This window comes from Bos grunniens, chromosome 10, assembly GCF_055505025.1.
Source record: "Bos grunniens cultivar Pamir isolate PY7600 chromosome 10, Bosgru_T2T1.0, whole genome shotgun sequence".
NCBI lineage: Eukaryota > Metazoa > Chordata > Mammalia > Artiodactyla > Bovidae > Bos > Bos grunniens.
Window position 1 is genome coordinate 64,997,345 of NC_141174.1, and position 16,125 is coordinate 65,013,469.

The following is a 16,125-nucleotide window of genomic DNA, read 5'->3' on the forward strand; positions in this document are numbered from 1 at the left end:
AAATGTCTCTTAAGCCCATCCCCATAATCACCATCAAAGATACAAACAGTTAATAAGAAGTGGGAGATTTTCATCTCTGTCCTTCTCTTTTCTCACTTTAACAAAAGAGGACAACCCCCTCTTCCATGTTATGGTGACTCTATCTGTTAACCAGTTATCATCCTCAAATTCATGTCACCATCCCCATATCCATGATCCTCATTCAGACAGGTCCTCTACTCATTTCCAACCTTTTCCTTTTGATGGCTAGACTACTGTAGGATTTTTCTACTTAGTCTATACAACTCCAATCTCTTCCTTTTTATCCCTATCTCTATTTTGTTATGTATCTGCCCTTTATAAAATACTATTTTCCTATTTTGCTAATCTCCTTAGGAACCTATACTGGATTATAAACTATTATTACCTATCACATCTAAATTTCTATGCTTATCACTTGACACCACCATGAACTGGCTCTAACTCTCTATCCAATGTTGTATCAATCCTCAAAATGAACCTTTATTCTGATGATAACAATTTCTTTACTGCACTCAAAACCTCACTCTAGTTTTTAAAGCTCTGTTTATACTCATCCTTTTGCCTAAAATATACCCCTCAGAATTTCTTACTCCTCCAAAGGCTACCCATCTTTTAAGACTGGACACAATTTTCACTACTTTTACAAAGTCTTTTCTAACTTGCAACTAGTAGATAAATAGATCTACTGCACAGTGTAGTAATAATAATTTTAAAATACTGTATTATAAACTTCAAAGTTGTTAACAGACCAGATCTTAATTGTTTACTCCACAAAAAAGAAACAATAACTATGTGAAGTGATAGAGATATTAGCTAATCTTATGTGATAATCATATTGCAATATATAAATGAATCACACTAACACATGGCACACCTTAAGCTTACATAATGTTATATGTCAATTATATCTCAATGAAAAACAAAAATGAAAAATAAAGTCTACTATATGTCTACCCCATGCTGACGTCTGCCTTTTCTGATTTCTCATAGTGATAATTAAGTGTAACAAATAATCTAGCATTTCATCAGCCATTCCTTCATGTTCTTTTCTAACCATTTCCTAAACAATTTTCATCTACCTTAGCTAGACTCACTTGAAGATAGAAAGCATATTTGTTTCTCTCATACTATCCAACTAATGATAGACTCTTAATACTTGCTACTTGACTAATTGACAATGTAGAACAAAGCTACTGAAACAATGTAGAACAAAGCTACAGGAACAAAAAGTGAAATTACAGCCAAAAGAAGAATTCCAATACACTGAAACTAGAAAATTGGTTTTCTGATTCAAAGATCCTTTCATATTCACTGCCTTTTTCATATTCATGCACATAAGTTAAAAAAAATACTTGTATGACATATTGGACAAAGCACCCAGAAGTGACCGACTAGGCTCTTCAGCCACCCCAGAGGCTAAGAGAATCAGTAGCTTAGTATTCTTAAAGTCCACATTACTCTGATTGACAAGCTCTGATCTAAATGACTTTTGCTGTATATCAACAGCAAAAAAAAAAGTCTGTATAAAATATTAAAAGTACCATTAGCCAACAAAAAGCATTATACAAAATGAAAAGAATAAAGGGCTGTCTAAGCAAACAAACAAAAATGAATAGCCAAAATAAAAATGATAAACAACTAAAAGCCTCCATTTTTTAATTACCAGAGGCTTGTTTCTCTGTTAAAAAATGTTATCACCCATTAAGTGAATTGACTGTACCCTCTTTGTAACACATACTCTACATTGTTGTCTATCTTCTGTTCATTACAGTACCTGTAATAATTCTCAACACTCTCCAGACTTGGAATGTTGAATGCATCTAATTAAAAAGAAAAGAGCAAACATCATCTATATTAAAAAGAAAAATGCAAACATGTTAATGACCGAAGAAAAATGACAGTTCTTTCAATAATACTTTAGATGACAGATGTCAATTAATTAGACTGGCATTTAATTTTAATTTTTAAAACTTGATAACTTAATAGAATTCAGATTATCTGGAAACTTATTTAAGGCATCTAGTATATTGAAGAAGAATAAGTACTTTGAATTATGCATTACTCAGAATAAATAAATTTGATGTTGTAAGACTGGACCTCTGCTGCTACTATTTTAATCATGTGACTCTGGGAGTCAAGAAGGACTGGATTCATGGCTGATATACGGATCCATGTCAAGGACTTCTAAACAGTAGATGACTTTGATAATAGGGCCAAAGCCCCTCTCTTCTTAAATCTTAAAAAAGACTCAGTAATAAAGAAGTTATATAATGGTAAGCAAAAAGGTTAAGGACATCATAGAATACTTATCTGGAAATAGAATTTCATAGAGCTTGATTGCTTGATTGCAATAGCTAAAATTGTTTATCAGTTTTGACTTCCAAGAATCCACTACATTTCTAATAAACTTAAGAGAATAAGCTGTAAATTCAATTTAGGCCAAAAGAAACATTATCACGTATATAATCCTCTTGCTTAAGAGAACAACTCTGTTATAGTTAAATCTCTTTTTTTTGCCACATGGCATGGCCTACAGGATCTGTTTCCAGATCAGGGATTGAACTCAGTCCACAGAAGTGAAAGCACTGAGTCATAACCATTAGACCACCAAGGAACTCCCTGTTACAGTTAAATCTTAATAAAGATTCATGTATGTATATATACATATGTGTGTGTATACATGCATACACACACATATATATACCATTAGCATTTATGCCTATACAAGTCAAATTAAATGATTATGAACTCTGAAAGACTATCCAAATTATTTAATCACAAAACTCCATTTGATACCTGTTACTTAAAATACGTCAGTAGTTTGGCTTGGAAAACTTTAATATACACAGATTTGCTTTTTATTGCAAAAGAATTTGACCAGTACCCCTAATTAAGATCAGGAAAATAAAGGGAATGTAAACATACCAGAGAAAGTTGTAAGCAAGAACCCTATCTTTAATTATAATTTCTAGCCGATTTGTAAGAACTATAGTTGACACTTGAACAACACAGATTTGAACTATGTAAATCCACTTACATGAGAATTTTGTTCTATAAATACATATTACAGTACTACAGATCCTTCGTTGGTTGAATCTGCAGATGCAGAGGGCCAACTGCAAAATTATACCCAACTTTTCAACTGCCTGGTAGTTGGTCCCCCTAACTTCCACATTGTTCAAGGGTCAACTGTTTTTTTTTTGTTTTTTGTTTGTAATATTTATTTGTTCATTATTTTTGGCTGTACTGGGTCTTCTTTGTTGTGCACATGGCCTTTCTCTAGTTGCAGTGAGCAAAGGATCAACTGTTTTTATAGAGAGCATTTTCTAATCTAATAGCTGTGTATTTCACCAGGTAGAATTTATAAATATACCTTTTGAAAAAATATATAAAGGTGTTCATCAGCAATGAATAATAAAATGAAGCAGACAAATTAAATATTTATATAACCAAAAAGAAAGTCAACCTTTATGAAACAAACAAATTTACCATCAGGACTCTCGGAAAATAGTTCATTTTCTTATTAACGTAAAAATCACAATCTAAAAAATTGGGAAGGGGTTATCCATTTCTCTCTACGCATACGTGCATATACTTGTCACTCAAATTTTTAAATATATATAGCAAAATTCAATCTTTGTGACGTACAGTTCTAAAGATATTGACAAGCACATTGTCATGTATCTACCAGCACACCCAAGACACAGAACAGTATCTTCACCCCCCAAAATTATCTCATGATGGCTCTTCGTAGTCAGCCTCTTTATCTCCAACCCTTGGCAACCACAATCTGTTCTCTGTCTATAGTTTTGCCTTTTCTTGAATGTCATATAAATGAAATTACATAGTATATAGACTTATAGATTTGGCTTCTTTCACTTAGCAAATTATATCTTTTTAAGCATCCTCCTCCATAGATTTTGCTATATGCTTTTCTCCCATGTAAAGAAGAAAGAAATCATACCAATTTCCCCCTCAAGGCCTAATAGTGACATCTGAAGTTTTAATATCACATATTACAGTTGTATTTCTTAGTTGTGGTCTTCAGTGTATGTAAACTTATAATGTCCCATTTTATAATTTTATAATTTAAATTGGAGAATCTGGGCTCCTATAAAGATCTAGTCTTAATTATAAGTGGGACTTCACTCTTACCATGATTTCCTTTGATATCGAGCCACTTGGTTTTTTCCATGACTTTTGTCTTCTTTAGAATACTATGGTAAGTTTGCCATTCTACCTCTTGCTGCATGGATCCCAAATTGTCCTTTGTTTTGGCATCTGTCAGGTCTCCTGTAGGTGTACAAAAGAAGGTAATCACAAGGCAAAGTAAAGCTGGACTGGGGTTCAACTTTTTTTTTAATGCACACTGAAGAACAAAGATATTCAAAGTACTCAACATGTTTAAGGATAACCACTATGAATCCACCTGCATCCAAAGCAAGTCATCTAAATTAAGATTCTCAGAAAAAATAAGATTCTTGGGACTTCCCTGGCAGTTCAGTGGTTAAGACTCCGCACTCCCAACGGAGGGGGCACAGGTTCCATCCCTGGTTGGAGACCTAAGATCTCATATGCCACAAAGTGCAGCCTAAAAAAAATAAAACAAGATTCTCAGCATGGATTTTTTGTTTCTTATAGGTCAACAAGTGCCTATATAACCTCCTGTTACATTCGAAATGGGTTGTGAAAACTATACCTTTAAAGAAAGCCGTAAAAATGCATCTTGAAACTCTGATAAATTGAAAACTCTTTAATAATAAATTCCAACACTTTGGGCAGTTGCCTAGTATCTATGGCAACCTAATTTTCCAAACCCCAAATCAGGAAATGTGATCTAACAAAGTATTAATTTTACAGCAAGAAAATCTGGAAGGTGTAGTTTGGAAAATGAATAGAAAATTTCTAGGAAATTAAGCAGTTGAAATTGAGATCATCCATAAAATGAGGACTTCATCATATCGTCAGAGATGTTTCTGTAAGGTGGGTAAAAGATGAATTTCCCAAGGGCCAGGATAGAAGCTCCTTTAGCTTCTTCTTCAACACAGTTGGGAGCAAAGGGTTTGGGGTTTGAACACTCCAGGGAACCAAGTCACAGAAGTAGGAAGGGGTGAAAAAAAAAGGGCCCGTCAAACAACTGACGGTATAAGAACGATTAATACTGCAAAGAAAATGGAAAAGTTTAATTTAAAAAAAAACAAGAATATAAGGAGAAGGATGAGAACTTTTCATTACTGGTTAAAGGCCTTTCCTTAATTCTCTCTCAAATCTAGAAATACAACAAGACAGATACAGATACAGCAGACAGAACACTAACATGAGAATCACGTGCCTTGCTTCTACCGCTAGGACGAAACCTTGCTATGGCAAGTCATTTAGCCTGGATTTTGACTCAGTTATCCACAGGCAAAGGAAATTACAATATCCCATCTCCTCTGCAGGAGGAGGGTTCACCTGAGGCTGCAGCTAAAGTTTTCCTAACGTCCCTCAGTTAAAAGGTTGCAGTACTGGTTGCATTCTACCATTGGGACCACAGGACAACAGGACAGCACGGCAATCGTCCCTACCTGTTGCTAGGACGAGAGCTGGTTGAATGATGTCAACAGTTTCAGAACAGAACTTCTCTAAGTCTACAGCTCTGCCTGGATCGTGAAACCTGCTCAGGTGAATGTCGGATATCTGCCGAAAGCGGGTATTGAACAGAGATCTGAGTCAGGAAGAGGCGGCACAGACCGAGACGACCCAGGGGCTGTCTCCGGCGGAAGAAAAGGCAAAGACTCAGAGCATTCAAGATCCCCCAGGGGGGACCAAGCACCACCACCACCACCCCTCCCCCAGCGCAGAGATTGGGCCGGAACAGGTGCGGGTCGCGCCCCAGTGGAAATCGCTGGCGTCTCATACCGCTTGGTGCCCGCTCTGAAACCCCATGCACCCCACCACCACCTCCCCAGCCTGGGCGCCCGCTGCGTCACCTGCAGACCCCAGAAGATGTTGCTGGCTCCGGAACCCGGCGCAGGGTGCGGGCTCCGGGGAGTGCGGGGCTGGGGCAGTGATGAAGACCGGCCGGCCAGGCCGTAGTGTTCCAAGAACACTGCCGCCAAGGCCGCGGCCGCCAGTCCGGCGACCACCCTGACTGCCAGCCCTGAGGCCATTCAGCCCGCCGGAGCGCGGCCCTCGTGTGCGTGGCCGGGGCTGGAACCAAGCGGCGCCTGCAGGGAACTGCTGTGGCTGCACTTCCGGACTCTATGGTCGCGCGGCCTAGGGCGCCGGGCTGGTCGGCCGCCACCTGCACCTGCGCCTGGCCGTGCACCTGCCGGCGGGCCGCGCTTTTAGGGTCGGTTTGCAAATGTGATACAGGGGAAGAAAAGGAATCCGAGTCCCCCAGCGCCACTCGCGGCTGCCTAGGCGCGGCAGGGAAGGATCCTAGGTCAGTGAGGCGGGGGCAGGCGTCCCGACTCCGCCTTAGTCAATCACGCTTGACCTAGGTGGTCGATTTCCTCGTAAACCGGAGTTAATAATACCTCCAGAGCGTACTTTGCAGGGTTGTTATGAAAATCAAAGTTGGTATGAGGACGCTTTTTAAATCGCTGTACAAATGTGGCAGGTGGCTTCCTCTGGTCCCTTCTGATTATCAACAACGTCGCTGTAAGTTTTCTATAGATTTCATCCATATACTTTGTGAGAAATTTTTTTTCTTAATCCTGATGTCATGTGCACTTGGTTACATAATGCTCTAAAACAGTGGTGTGCCATTCGTTTAATACATTTAAAAATACTTCTTATGGGCTAGGTATTGTTGCTTAGGCGCCAAGTAGTGTCTGACTCTTTTACAACCCCATGGACTGTAGCCCACCAGGCTCCTCTGTCTGTGGGATTTCCTAGGCAGGAATACTGGAGTGGGTTGCCATTTCCTTCTCCAGGGGAACTTCCAAACCCTAGGACTGAACCATCTCCGACAGTGGAGGTGGATTCTTTACTACTGAACCACCAGGGAAATTCCACACGTGGGAGGACCCTGAGGTAAACCAAATATGGACTCAAACCCAGATAAAGCAAGATGATTGGCCAGAGTAAACTGGAAAGAAATGCCCCATGTAAGTGATTCAAACTACCAGGAGGGCATGACTCTCTCTTTGAGACCACTCGTGTGTGTCTATCCACATGTACTCTTTCCCCTCTAAACACGTTACTTGCTTCACAACTTTCCATCTCTTTGTGGAAATTCATTTCTACAAAGCCAACTGGCCAAGGCTTTGTTACTGTCCACTGGTTCTACTGGTCTAGAACCTTCTTCTAGTGGCGAAGATTCAGGGCTCTCACTGCCATACCCTGACTTCAATTCCTGGCTAAGGAACCAAAGTCCTGCTTCAAACCACTGTGGACTGTGGCCACCCAAGTTTAAGGACATAGCAAGAAGTCAGCAGTCTGCAACCTGGAAGACTGTCTTCACCAGAACATGACCAAACTGGCACCCTGATCTTAAATTTTCAGCCCACAAAACAGTGAGAAATAAATTTGTTAGTTAAAAACTACTCAGTCTGTGATACTGTTATAGCAGCCTGAATGGACAAAGACAACAGTGGGGGGTGTGTGTGTGTGTGTGTGTGTGTGTGCACAAAGTCACGTCCAGCTCTTTTTCAACTCCATGGACTGTAGATAGCCAGGCTCCTCCGTCCATTGGATTTTCCAGGCAAGAATACTGGAATGAGTTGCCATTTCCTCCTCCCTAAGATCTTCCCAACCCAGAGATGGAACCTGTGTCTCCTGTGTTTCCTGCATTGCAGGCAAATCCTTTACTGCTGAGTCACTGGAGAAGAGACCAAGACATCGAGGTAGTGCATAATTACAAAGCCCTGACGTAGAAAGAGTGGGACACTGAGATTAGAAAAGAAGGATTGTAAAAATAGAAACTACAGAATTTGACTGATTGTGAAACAAGAAGGAAGTGGGCAGGAACAACCTTTACAAGTACTGACATAGCCCCAAGACATGACATAAACTGATTAGAAACAACTAGGTCCAAGATCTTTTAGGAGATACTAAAAGACGCTGTTAAAATGCTGCACTCGATATGCCAGCAAATGTGGAAAACTCAGCAGTGGCCACAGGACTGGAAAAGGTAATTTTCATTCCAATCCCAAAGAAAGGCAATGCCAAAGAATGCTCAAACTACTGCACAATTGCACTCATCTCACACGTCAGCAAAGTAATGCTCAAAATTCTCCAAGCCAAGCTTCAATAGTACTTGAACCATGAACTTCCAAATGCTCAAACTGGATTTACAAAAGGCAGAGGAACCAGAGATAAAATTGCCAACATCCATTGGATCATTGAAAAAGCAAGAGAGTTACAGAAAAACATCCATTTCTGCTTTATTGATTACGCCAAAGCCTTTGACTGTGTGGATCACAACAAACTGTGGGAAATTCTTAAAGAGATGGGAATACCAAACCACCTGACCTGCCTCCTGAGAAATCTGTATGCAGGACAAGAAGCAACTGTCACAACTGGACATGGAACAACAGGTTGGTTCCAAATTGGGAAAAGAGTACGTCAAAGCTGTATATTGTCACCCTGCTTATTTAATGCAGAGTACATCATGAGTAACAATGCAGAGTACATCATGAGAAATGCTGGACTGGTTGAAGCACAAGGTGGACTCAAGATTTCCAGGAGAAATAACAATAACTTCAGATATGCAGATGACACCACCTTTATGGCAGAAAGTAAAGAACTAAAGAGCCTCTTGATGAAAGTGAAAGAGGAGAGTAAAAAAGTTGGCTTAAAGCTCAACATTCAGAAAACTAAGATCATGGCATCTGGTCCCATCAGTTCATGGCAAATAGATGGGTTAACAGTGGAAACAGTGACAGACTTTATTTTGGGGGGCTCCAAAATCACTGCAGATGGTGACTGCAGCCATGAAATTAAGACACTTGCTCCTTAGAAGAAAAGCTATGACCAACCGAGACAGCATATTCAAAAGCAGAGACATTACTTTGCCAACAAAGGTCCATCTAGTCAAAGCTATGGTTTTTCCAGTAGTCATGTATGCATGTGAGAGTTCAGTTCAGTTCAGTCCAGTTCAGTCACTTAGTCGTGTCCAGCTCTTTGCGACCCCATGGACCGCAGCATGCCAGGTCTCCCTGTCCATCACCAACTCCCAGAGTTTACTCAAACTCATGTCCATTGAGTCGGTGATGCCATCCAACCATCTCCTCCCATCTTCAATCTTTCCCAGCATCAGGGTCTTTTCATGAGAATTGAACTATAAATAAAGCTGAGCACTGAAGAATTGATGCTTTTGAACTGTGGTGTTAGAGAAGACTCTTGAGAATCCCTTGGACTGCAAGGAGATCCAACCAGTCTATCCTAAAGGAAACTAGTCCTGAATATTCATTGGAAGGACTGATGCTGAAGCTGAAACTCCAATACTTTGGCCACCTGATGTGAAGAACTGACTCAAGGAAAAGACCCTGATGCTGGGAAAGATTGAAGGCACGAGGAGAAGGGGACGATAGAGGATGAGATGATTGGATGGCATCACTGACTCGACGGACATGAGTTTGAGTAAACTCTGGGAGTTGGTGATGGAAAGGGAGGCCTGGCCTCCCAGATTAATATCCTTACCAGTATTAATCTGTACATTTTTGGTTGGCTCTTTTTTGTGCTTAAAATACATCATTTTTAACCAATCAGTTTAAAGGTCACAATGTTTAGCTTAACATCTTTATGGCTTCTCCTGATCCTGTATTAAGTTGCCTCTCTTTTTCATGCCCCCTAGCCATTTTACGGGCTTCCCTGATAGCTCAGTTGGTAAAGAATCCGCCTGCAATGCAGGAGACCCTGGTTCGATTCCTGGGTCAGGAAGATCTGCTGGAGAAAGGATAGGCTGCCCACTCCAATATTCTTGGACTTCTCTTGTGACTCAGCTGGTAAAGAATCCACCTGCAATGCAGGAGACCTGGATTTGATCCCTGGGTTGGAAAGATCCCTTGGAGAAGGGAAAGGCTACCCACTCCAGTATTCTGGCCTGGAGAATTCCATGAACTGCATACTCGGTGCGGTCGCAAAGAGTCAGACATGACTGAGTGACTTTCACTTTCACTTTTAGCCATTTTACAATGGACCAGATGTATGGGCTAAAGATTAATGATCACTAGTTGTTTTTCCCTCAGGTATATGGGAAGTTAATTACTGAAGTTAAATACTGCCCTTCCCTGGATCTGAGTACTGATAATTTATCAGACCAAGGACACATTCCAGGAATTCGGGACATAGGGTATAGCTTTAGGTTAATGGAGCAAGATGTTTATTGAAAACAAGAATGAGGTCTCAGGGTCCTACACTGACTGCCTAGCAATTTCTACCTATTACTTCGTCTTTCACTGAATTATTTCTGCCATGAGCCATCAAGAAGCTGAGCTTCATTAAGTCCCAAGACCAGGTGTGTGATCTCAGTCATAAGAACGTGGGTTCAAGTCCCAATCTGAGTTGCACAGTTTCAGTTGGATATTTGAAGGAAAAACACAGTTAAAGAAGACAGTTAAAAGTTAGTGCTAAAATTTGGAACTTTAGTGATGAAAAAAAACTAGGGCTATACTGTATGTGTAGAGACATATATGAATAAAGTTTTTGTTTTGTCTAACACTGCACTCAGTGGTAAAGAATCAACCTGCAATGCAGGAGACACAGGAGATGCAGGTTCAATCCCTGTGTCAGGAAGATCCCCTGGAGAAGGAAACAGTAATCCACTCCATTATTCTTGCCTGGAGAATCCCATGGACAAAGAAGCCTGGCAGGCTACAGTCCATGGGGTCTCAAAGAGTCAAACACAACTGAGCACAAACATACACAACGTGGACGTCTTAGTCCATTCAAGCTGCTGTAACAGAATATCATAGACTGTGTGACTTTTAACTAACAGAATTTAGGGGATTCCCAAGTGGCGTAGTGGTGAAAATCTGCCTGCCAATGCAGGAGACAGGAGACATGGGTTTGATCCCTAGGTGGCGAAGATCTCCTGGAGTAGGAAATGGCAACCCACTCCAATATTCTTTGCCTGGAAAACCTCATGCACAGGGGAGCCTGGTGGGCTACAGTTCATGGGGTTGCAAAGAGTCAGACATGACTGAGCATCCACAAACTCAACACTGCTCTACTGAAAAACACCTAGATGGGCATCTTTAAAGCAAATTTGGAAGACATGATTCAGATAATCTGATTTAAAATACAGGCAATGTAGCATATAAAAAAATGCATTTGGAGAGGTTTTACAGTCCATAGGGTTGCAAAGAGTCAGACACGACTGGTGATTGAACAACAACAACAAGACCTCAAGGATATGAAAATCATTTTCGAGAAATGGAATACAACAAGAAGTTATATGATGGATAGGAACAGACATTTTGGACAGAGAAACATGGTTTAAAGTTACAAAGGCCAGCATTTTGAATTTCAGGTACTGAATTACACTGAGTGAAGCTGCTTCACTCAAGGTGTTTAAAGTGAAACAGAGCAGGACCTTATGGGGCTCTCTGGGGTACAAAAGCGTTCTGTGTCTGTTTCTTGTTTTAGGAAACAGGCTCCATTCGGCCTCCTTGACTTCCCCTAAGTTCCAAGGTCGTGGTTCCTCGTGAAGAAATATATACATAACAATACTTTTGAGTTCCTCTTCAGGAACTAAGGCTCCCACCCAGGTGGAGGATGGTAAATTCAGATGGGAGCTCAAGATTCCTGGAATACTGCCCTGTTACTTCCTACAGCCCTCATCCCAAATTTTGCCTATAAGAACTCTTCCCCCCAAACCAACAGGGAGTTCAGGGGTTTTGAGCATGAGTCACCCATTCTCCTTGCTTGACCCTGCAATAATCCTTTCTCTGCTCTGAGTCCCAATATTTAGATTTACTTGGCCTCACTGTGCATCAGTGAATATGAAATGTGTTCAGTAACAAAAGTGAACAGAGTTAGGAGATGGTGGAGCAGAAGGATGTGCACTCATATCCTCCTGCAAGGGCATCAAAATCACAACTAACTGTTGAACTACTATCAACAGGAGGACACTGGAACCCACCAAAAAAAGCTACCCCATCTAGAAAGACAAAGAAGCTGCAACAAGATGTTAGGAGGGGCACAACAACAATAAAATCAAATCCCATACCCACCAAGTGGGTGACCTACAAACTGGATAACAATAATACAGAGAAGTTCTCCCACTGTTATGAAGGTTCTGAAATGAATGTCAGGCTTCCCAGCCTGGGGATCCAACAAAGGGACTAGGAATCCCCAGGGAATCTGACCTTGAAGGCCAGTGGGATTTGATTACAAGACTTCCACGGGACTAGGGGAAAGAGAGAATCCAATCTTGGAAAGCACAAACAAAACCTTGCACCCACCAAAACTCAGGAAAGGAGCAGTGACTCCACAGGAGACTGAACCAAAACTACCTGCTAGTGTTGGAGGGTCTCCTGTGGAGGTTCCAGTCAGCAGGGGTTCACCACAGGGACAAGGGCACTGGCAGCAGCATTCTGGGAAGGTCCCCCTTGGCATAAACCCTCTTGGAGGTCGCCATTAACTCAACCATGGCGACCATGGGGGCTGGGTCACCTCAGGCCAAAAAAACTACCAGGGAATGAGTGCAGTGCAACCTCTGGATTAAATAAATCCAGAGATAATTGGATTAAAGCTTTACTGAGCCAGGCCCTGCCCACCATAGCAAGACCCAGTTTTTTTCACCACCAGTCCCTCCCATCAGGAAGCTTACAAACCTCTTAGCCTCCTCCATCAGAGGGCAGACAGAAGAAGCAAAAAGAAACACAGTCCCACAGCAACTAAAACAGAAGCCATAGTACAGAAAGTTAATCAGCATGAAAAAGCAGAAAGTTATGTCCCAGATGAAGGGACAAGATAAAACCCCAGAAGAACAACTAAATGAGGTGGAATATATGCAACGTTCCAGAAAAAGAATTCATAATAAGGATAGTGAAGATGATTCAGGATCTTGGAAAAAGAATGGAGGCAAAGATTGAGAAGATGCAAGAAATGTTTCCCGAAGACCTAAAGAAGTAAAGAACAAACAAACAGAGATGAATAATACACTAGAAGGAATCAACAGCAGAATAACTGAGGCAGAAAAAAGGATAAATGACCTGGAGGACAGAATGGTGGAAATCACTGCTGCAGAACAGAATATAGAAAAAAAGAATGAAAAAAATGAAGACAGCCTAAGAGACCTCTGAGACAACATTAAACACACAAACATTCACATTATAGGGGCCCCAGAAGGAGAAGAGAGAAAGGACCCGAGAAAATATTTGAAGAGATAATAGCTGAAAACTTCCCTAACACAGGGAAGGAAATAGTTGACCAAGTCCAGGAAGCACAGAGAGTCCCAGGCAGGACAAACCCAAGGAGGGACACACCGAGACACATAGAAATCAAACTGATATAAATTAAAGACAGAAATAAAATATTAAAAGCAATAAGGGAAAAATGACAAAAAACATACAAGGAAACTCGCATCAGGCTACCAGCTGATTTCTCAGCAGAAACTCTACAAGCAAGAAGAGAATGGCATGATATATTTAAAGTGATGAAAGGGAAGAAACTACAACCAAGAATACTCTACCCAGCAAGATTCTCCTTCATATTTGATGGAGAAATCAAAAGCTTTCCAGACAAGCAAAAGTTAAGAGAACCCAGCACTACCAAACCAGCTTTACAACAAATGCTAAAGGAACTTCTCTATGCAGGAAACAAGAGAACGAAAAGACCAAACTACAGAAAATAAACCCAAAACAATTAAGAAAACAGTAATAAAATTGTTACCAGGGGGCTTCCCTGGTAGCTCAGATGGTACAGAATCTGCCTGCAATGGAGACCCAGGTTCAGTCACTGGCTGGGGAAGAGAGTCTGGAGAAGGGAATGGCAACCCACTCCAGTATGCTTGCCTAGAGAATTTCCATGGACAGACCATGGGGTCGCAAACAGTCAGACACGACTGAGTGATTACACTTTCACTAGGATTATACATATTGATATTACCTTAAATGTAAATAGATTAAATGCACCCACCAAAAGATATAGACTGACTTAGACTGAACATGTGCACATATGCACTGCCACTTACCACATCACTCTGCTTGACCCCCCCAAATTTTATGTGATTATTTTATATTGTTAGGTTAATTGTGTTCCCATTATGCTTGCAATTGTAATTATCTTTTATTTTTTGTCTATTGATTGTGAAAACTCATAAACATATTTTATATTGTGATTATGTAACTATTACTCACTTAATACCATTGTATCATGATTGGTCAACAGAAAAATAATAGAATTCTATTATCACCAAAACTACCATTTAATAGAAAAACCTCCAATCACTTTTTAAAATCCAGATGCATATCAAAATTATCTTGGAATTTTTTGAAAAATACTAATGCCCAGGTATTGCTTTTTTTTTTTTTTTCCAGAGCTCCAGATGTTTCTAATGAACAGCCATGTTTAAAAACAACTGGACTATATGAGAATCTTTTACTTTTATCTAGTTTGTTTCACTTTTTCTATTTCATATTCAGTGCTCCCATTTCACTTAGTTTATGTGTTCCAATTTCTCCATTTTGTTTTTCTTTTTGACTTTCTTTCTCAAGCCTTTATCAGTCATAGTAGAAAAGCTTTTGTATACACATATATAATATGTATAGTATATATATTTTAGAAAACTTAAGAATTTTTGCCTAGCTCAAAAATTTATGACATTTTTATTTGTTTGACTCAGTATGAACAGAATGCTAGATTTCTAATTTTAAAAAACTTGATATGCAACAAATAACAGAGGTTTACTGTATAACATAGGGAACTATAGTCAATATCTTGTAATAACCTATAATGGAAAATAATTTCAAATATATGTGTATATGTAACTGAATCACACACACAAAAAAGAATTCTGCTTTTCAAAATTTAGTAATGTTTATCTTTTTACCAGTTTTTCTAAATGTCCTAGGGACATCTAATAACAACGTATAAGATACAAAATTTTAAATATATTTGTGTTGAATATGATTAATGTAAGTAGAAATCTATTATATTTAAATTATTAATGATATCACTCAAGATGCTCCTATTCTTATTTTTTCTGCACTTGATAAAATATTCTCAGAGAAATGTTAATGTGTCTTACTATGATTTTATATTTTTTCTTTTCCCTTACATTTCTTCTGATTTTTGCCTTATGTAGCTTTGCTTCTTTGTTGTTAGGTGTCTAATGGCTTAGGATGTCTATCTTCTCTGTGAAGTGTACCTTTTATCATTAAAAGTATTCATCTTTGCTTCATTCTTTAAAAATTAATTAATTTTAACAAGAAACAGGAATTTATTTATTTAATGATGATAAATGATTCTCCAGAGAGATACTGATTTGACCAGCTAATCGCTACAAATTAGTATAAAAGTTGGTTCTCAGTTCCTGACAGCCAAAGGAGAAAGCTAGATTTCTTGTAATCTCATAAAGTTAGCAAGCAGCAATTCACCATGAAAACAAAATTTCCTAGAACTAAAGTCAAGGGAAAATTTATCACTTGGATATTTCACAATACAATATACATTGTCAACAATACTCATGTTGAACTATGTGACTCATAAACATGAATTGTAAAAATTATCATCAGATCACTATTTCTTAAACTAACCTTATTTTAAAATCTGAAATTGTATTAAGTCATTGTTCTTTGAAGTCATCTTATTACTCAATAAGATCCATTTGCTTGACACACAGTAAGCCAAACACTGAGACTCTGAGGTTTATGACTAAGAAAGAGTTTGTTCACAAGGCAGCCAGGTGAGGAAATGGGAGAACAAGTCTCAGATCTGTCTCTGAGGGGGTGGGAGGGGGTGGTGATATTATGGGATTAGCCGGGTGGTCTTAAGCACGGGAAAAGGTGGTTGGAGGTAGGGGAAAAGGTGAGATAATATGCATTCTGTGCAGCTGCATCTGGGTTACATGTTTCTGCATATTGAAAATGGAACTGCTTTGCATGATTGGAAGGTGGAGTTTTCCAGCCCTCTGATATCAAGAGGCTATTTATCGGACACTTACCCACC

The 16,125-nt window shown here is 39.7% G+C and overlaps 1 protein-coding gene across 8 annotated transcripts in view; it reads right to left on the reverse strand.

Moving 5' to 3' along the window:
* TMEM62 (transmembrane protein 62) overlaps positions 1–6,232 on the reverse strand; it is a 34,688-nt gene extending 28,456 nt beyond the window's left edge. For 4 of the 8 annotated variants that reach the window (XR_015134864.1, XR_015134863.1, XM_086321648.1 and 1 more), the window contains exons 1-4: positions 5,994–6,232; positions 5,589–5,700; positions 4,177–4,314; positions 1,796–1,841 (exon numbers count right to left, since the gene is read on the reverse strand). Coding sequence is in view for 5 of the 8 variants with exons in the window: in XM_086321648.1 (XP_086177774.1) it covers positions 1,796–1,841; positions 4,177–4,314; positions 5,589–5,700; positions 5,994–6,173 (476 nt within the window). In the remaining 3 variants the exon portion in view is untranslated. Of the gene's footprint in view, positions 1–1,795; positions 1,842–4,176; positions 4,315–4,421; positions 4,613–5,588; positions 5,701–5,993 lie in introns of all 8 variants that reach the window. The other 4 variants (XM_086321651.1, XM_086321649.1, XM_086321650.1 and 1 more) reach the window with 3 other exon arrangements.
* Between the last annotated feature and the right edge of the window lie 9,893 nt (positions 6,233–16,125).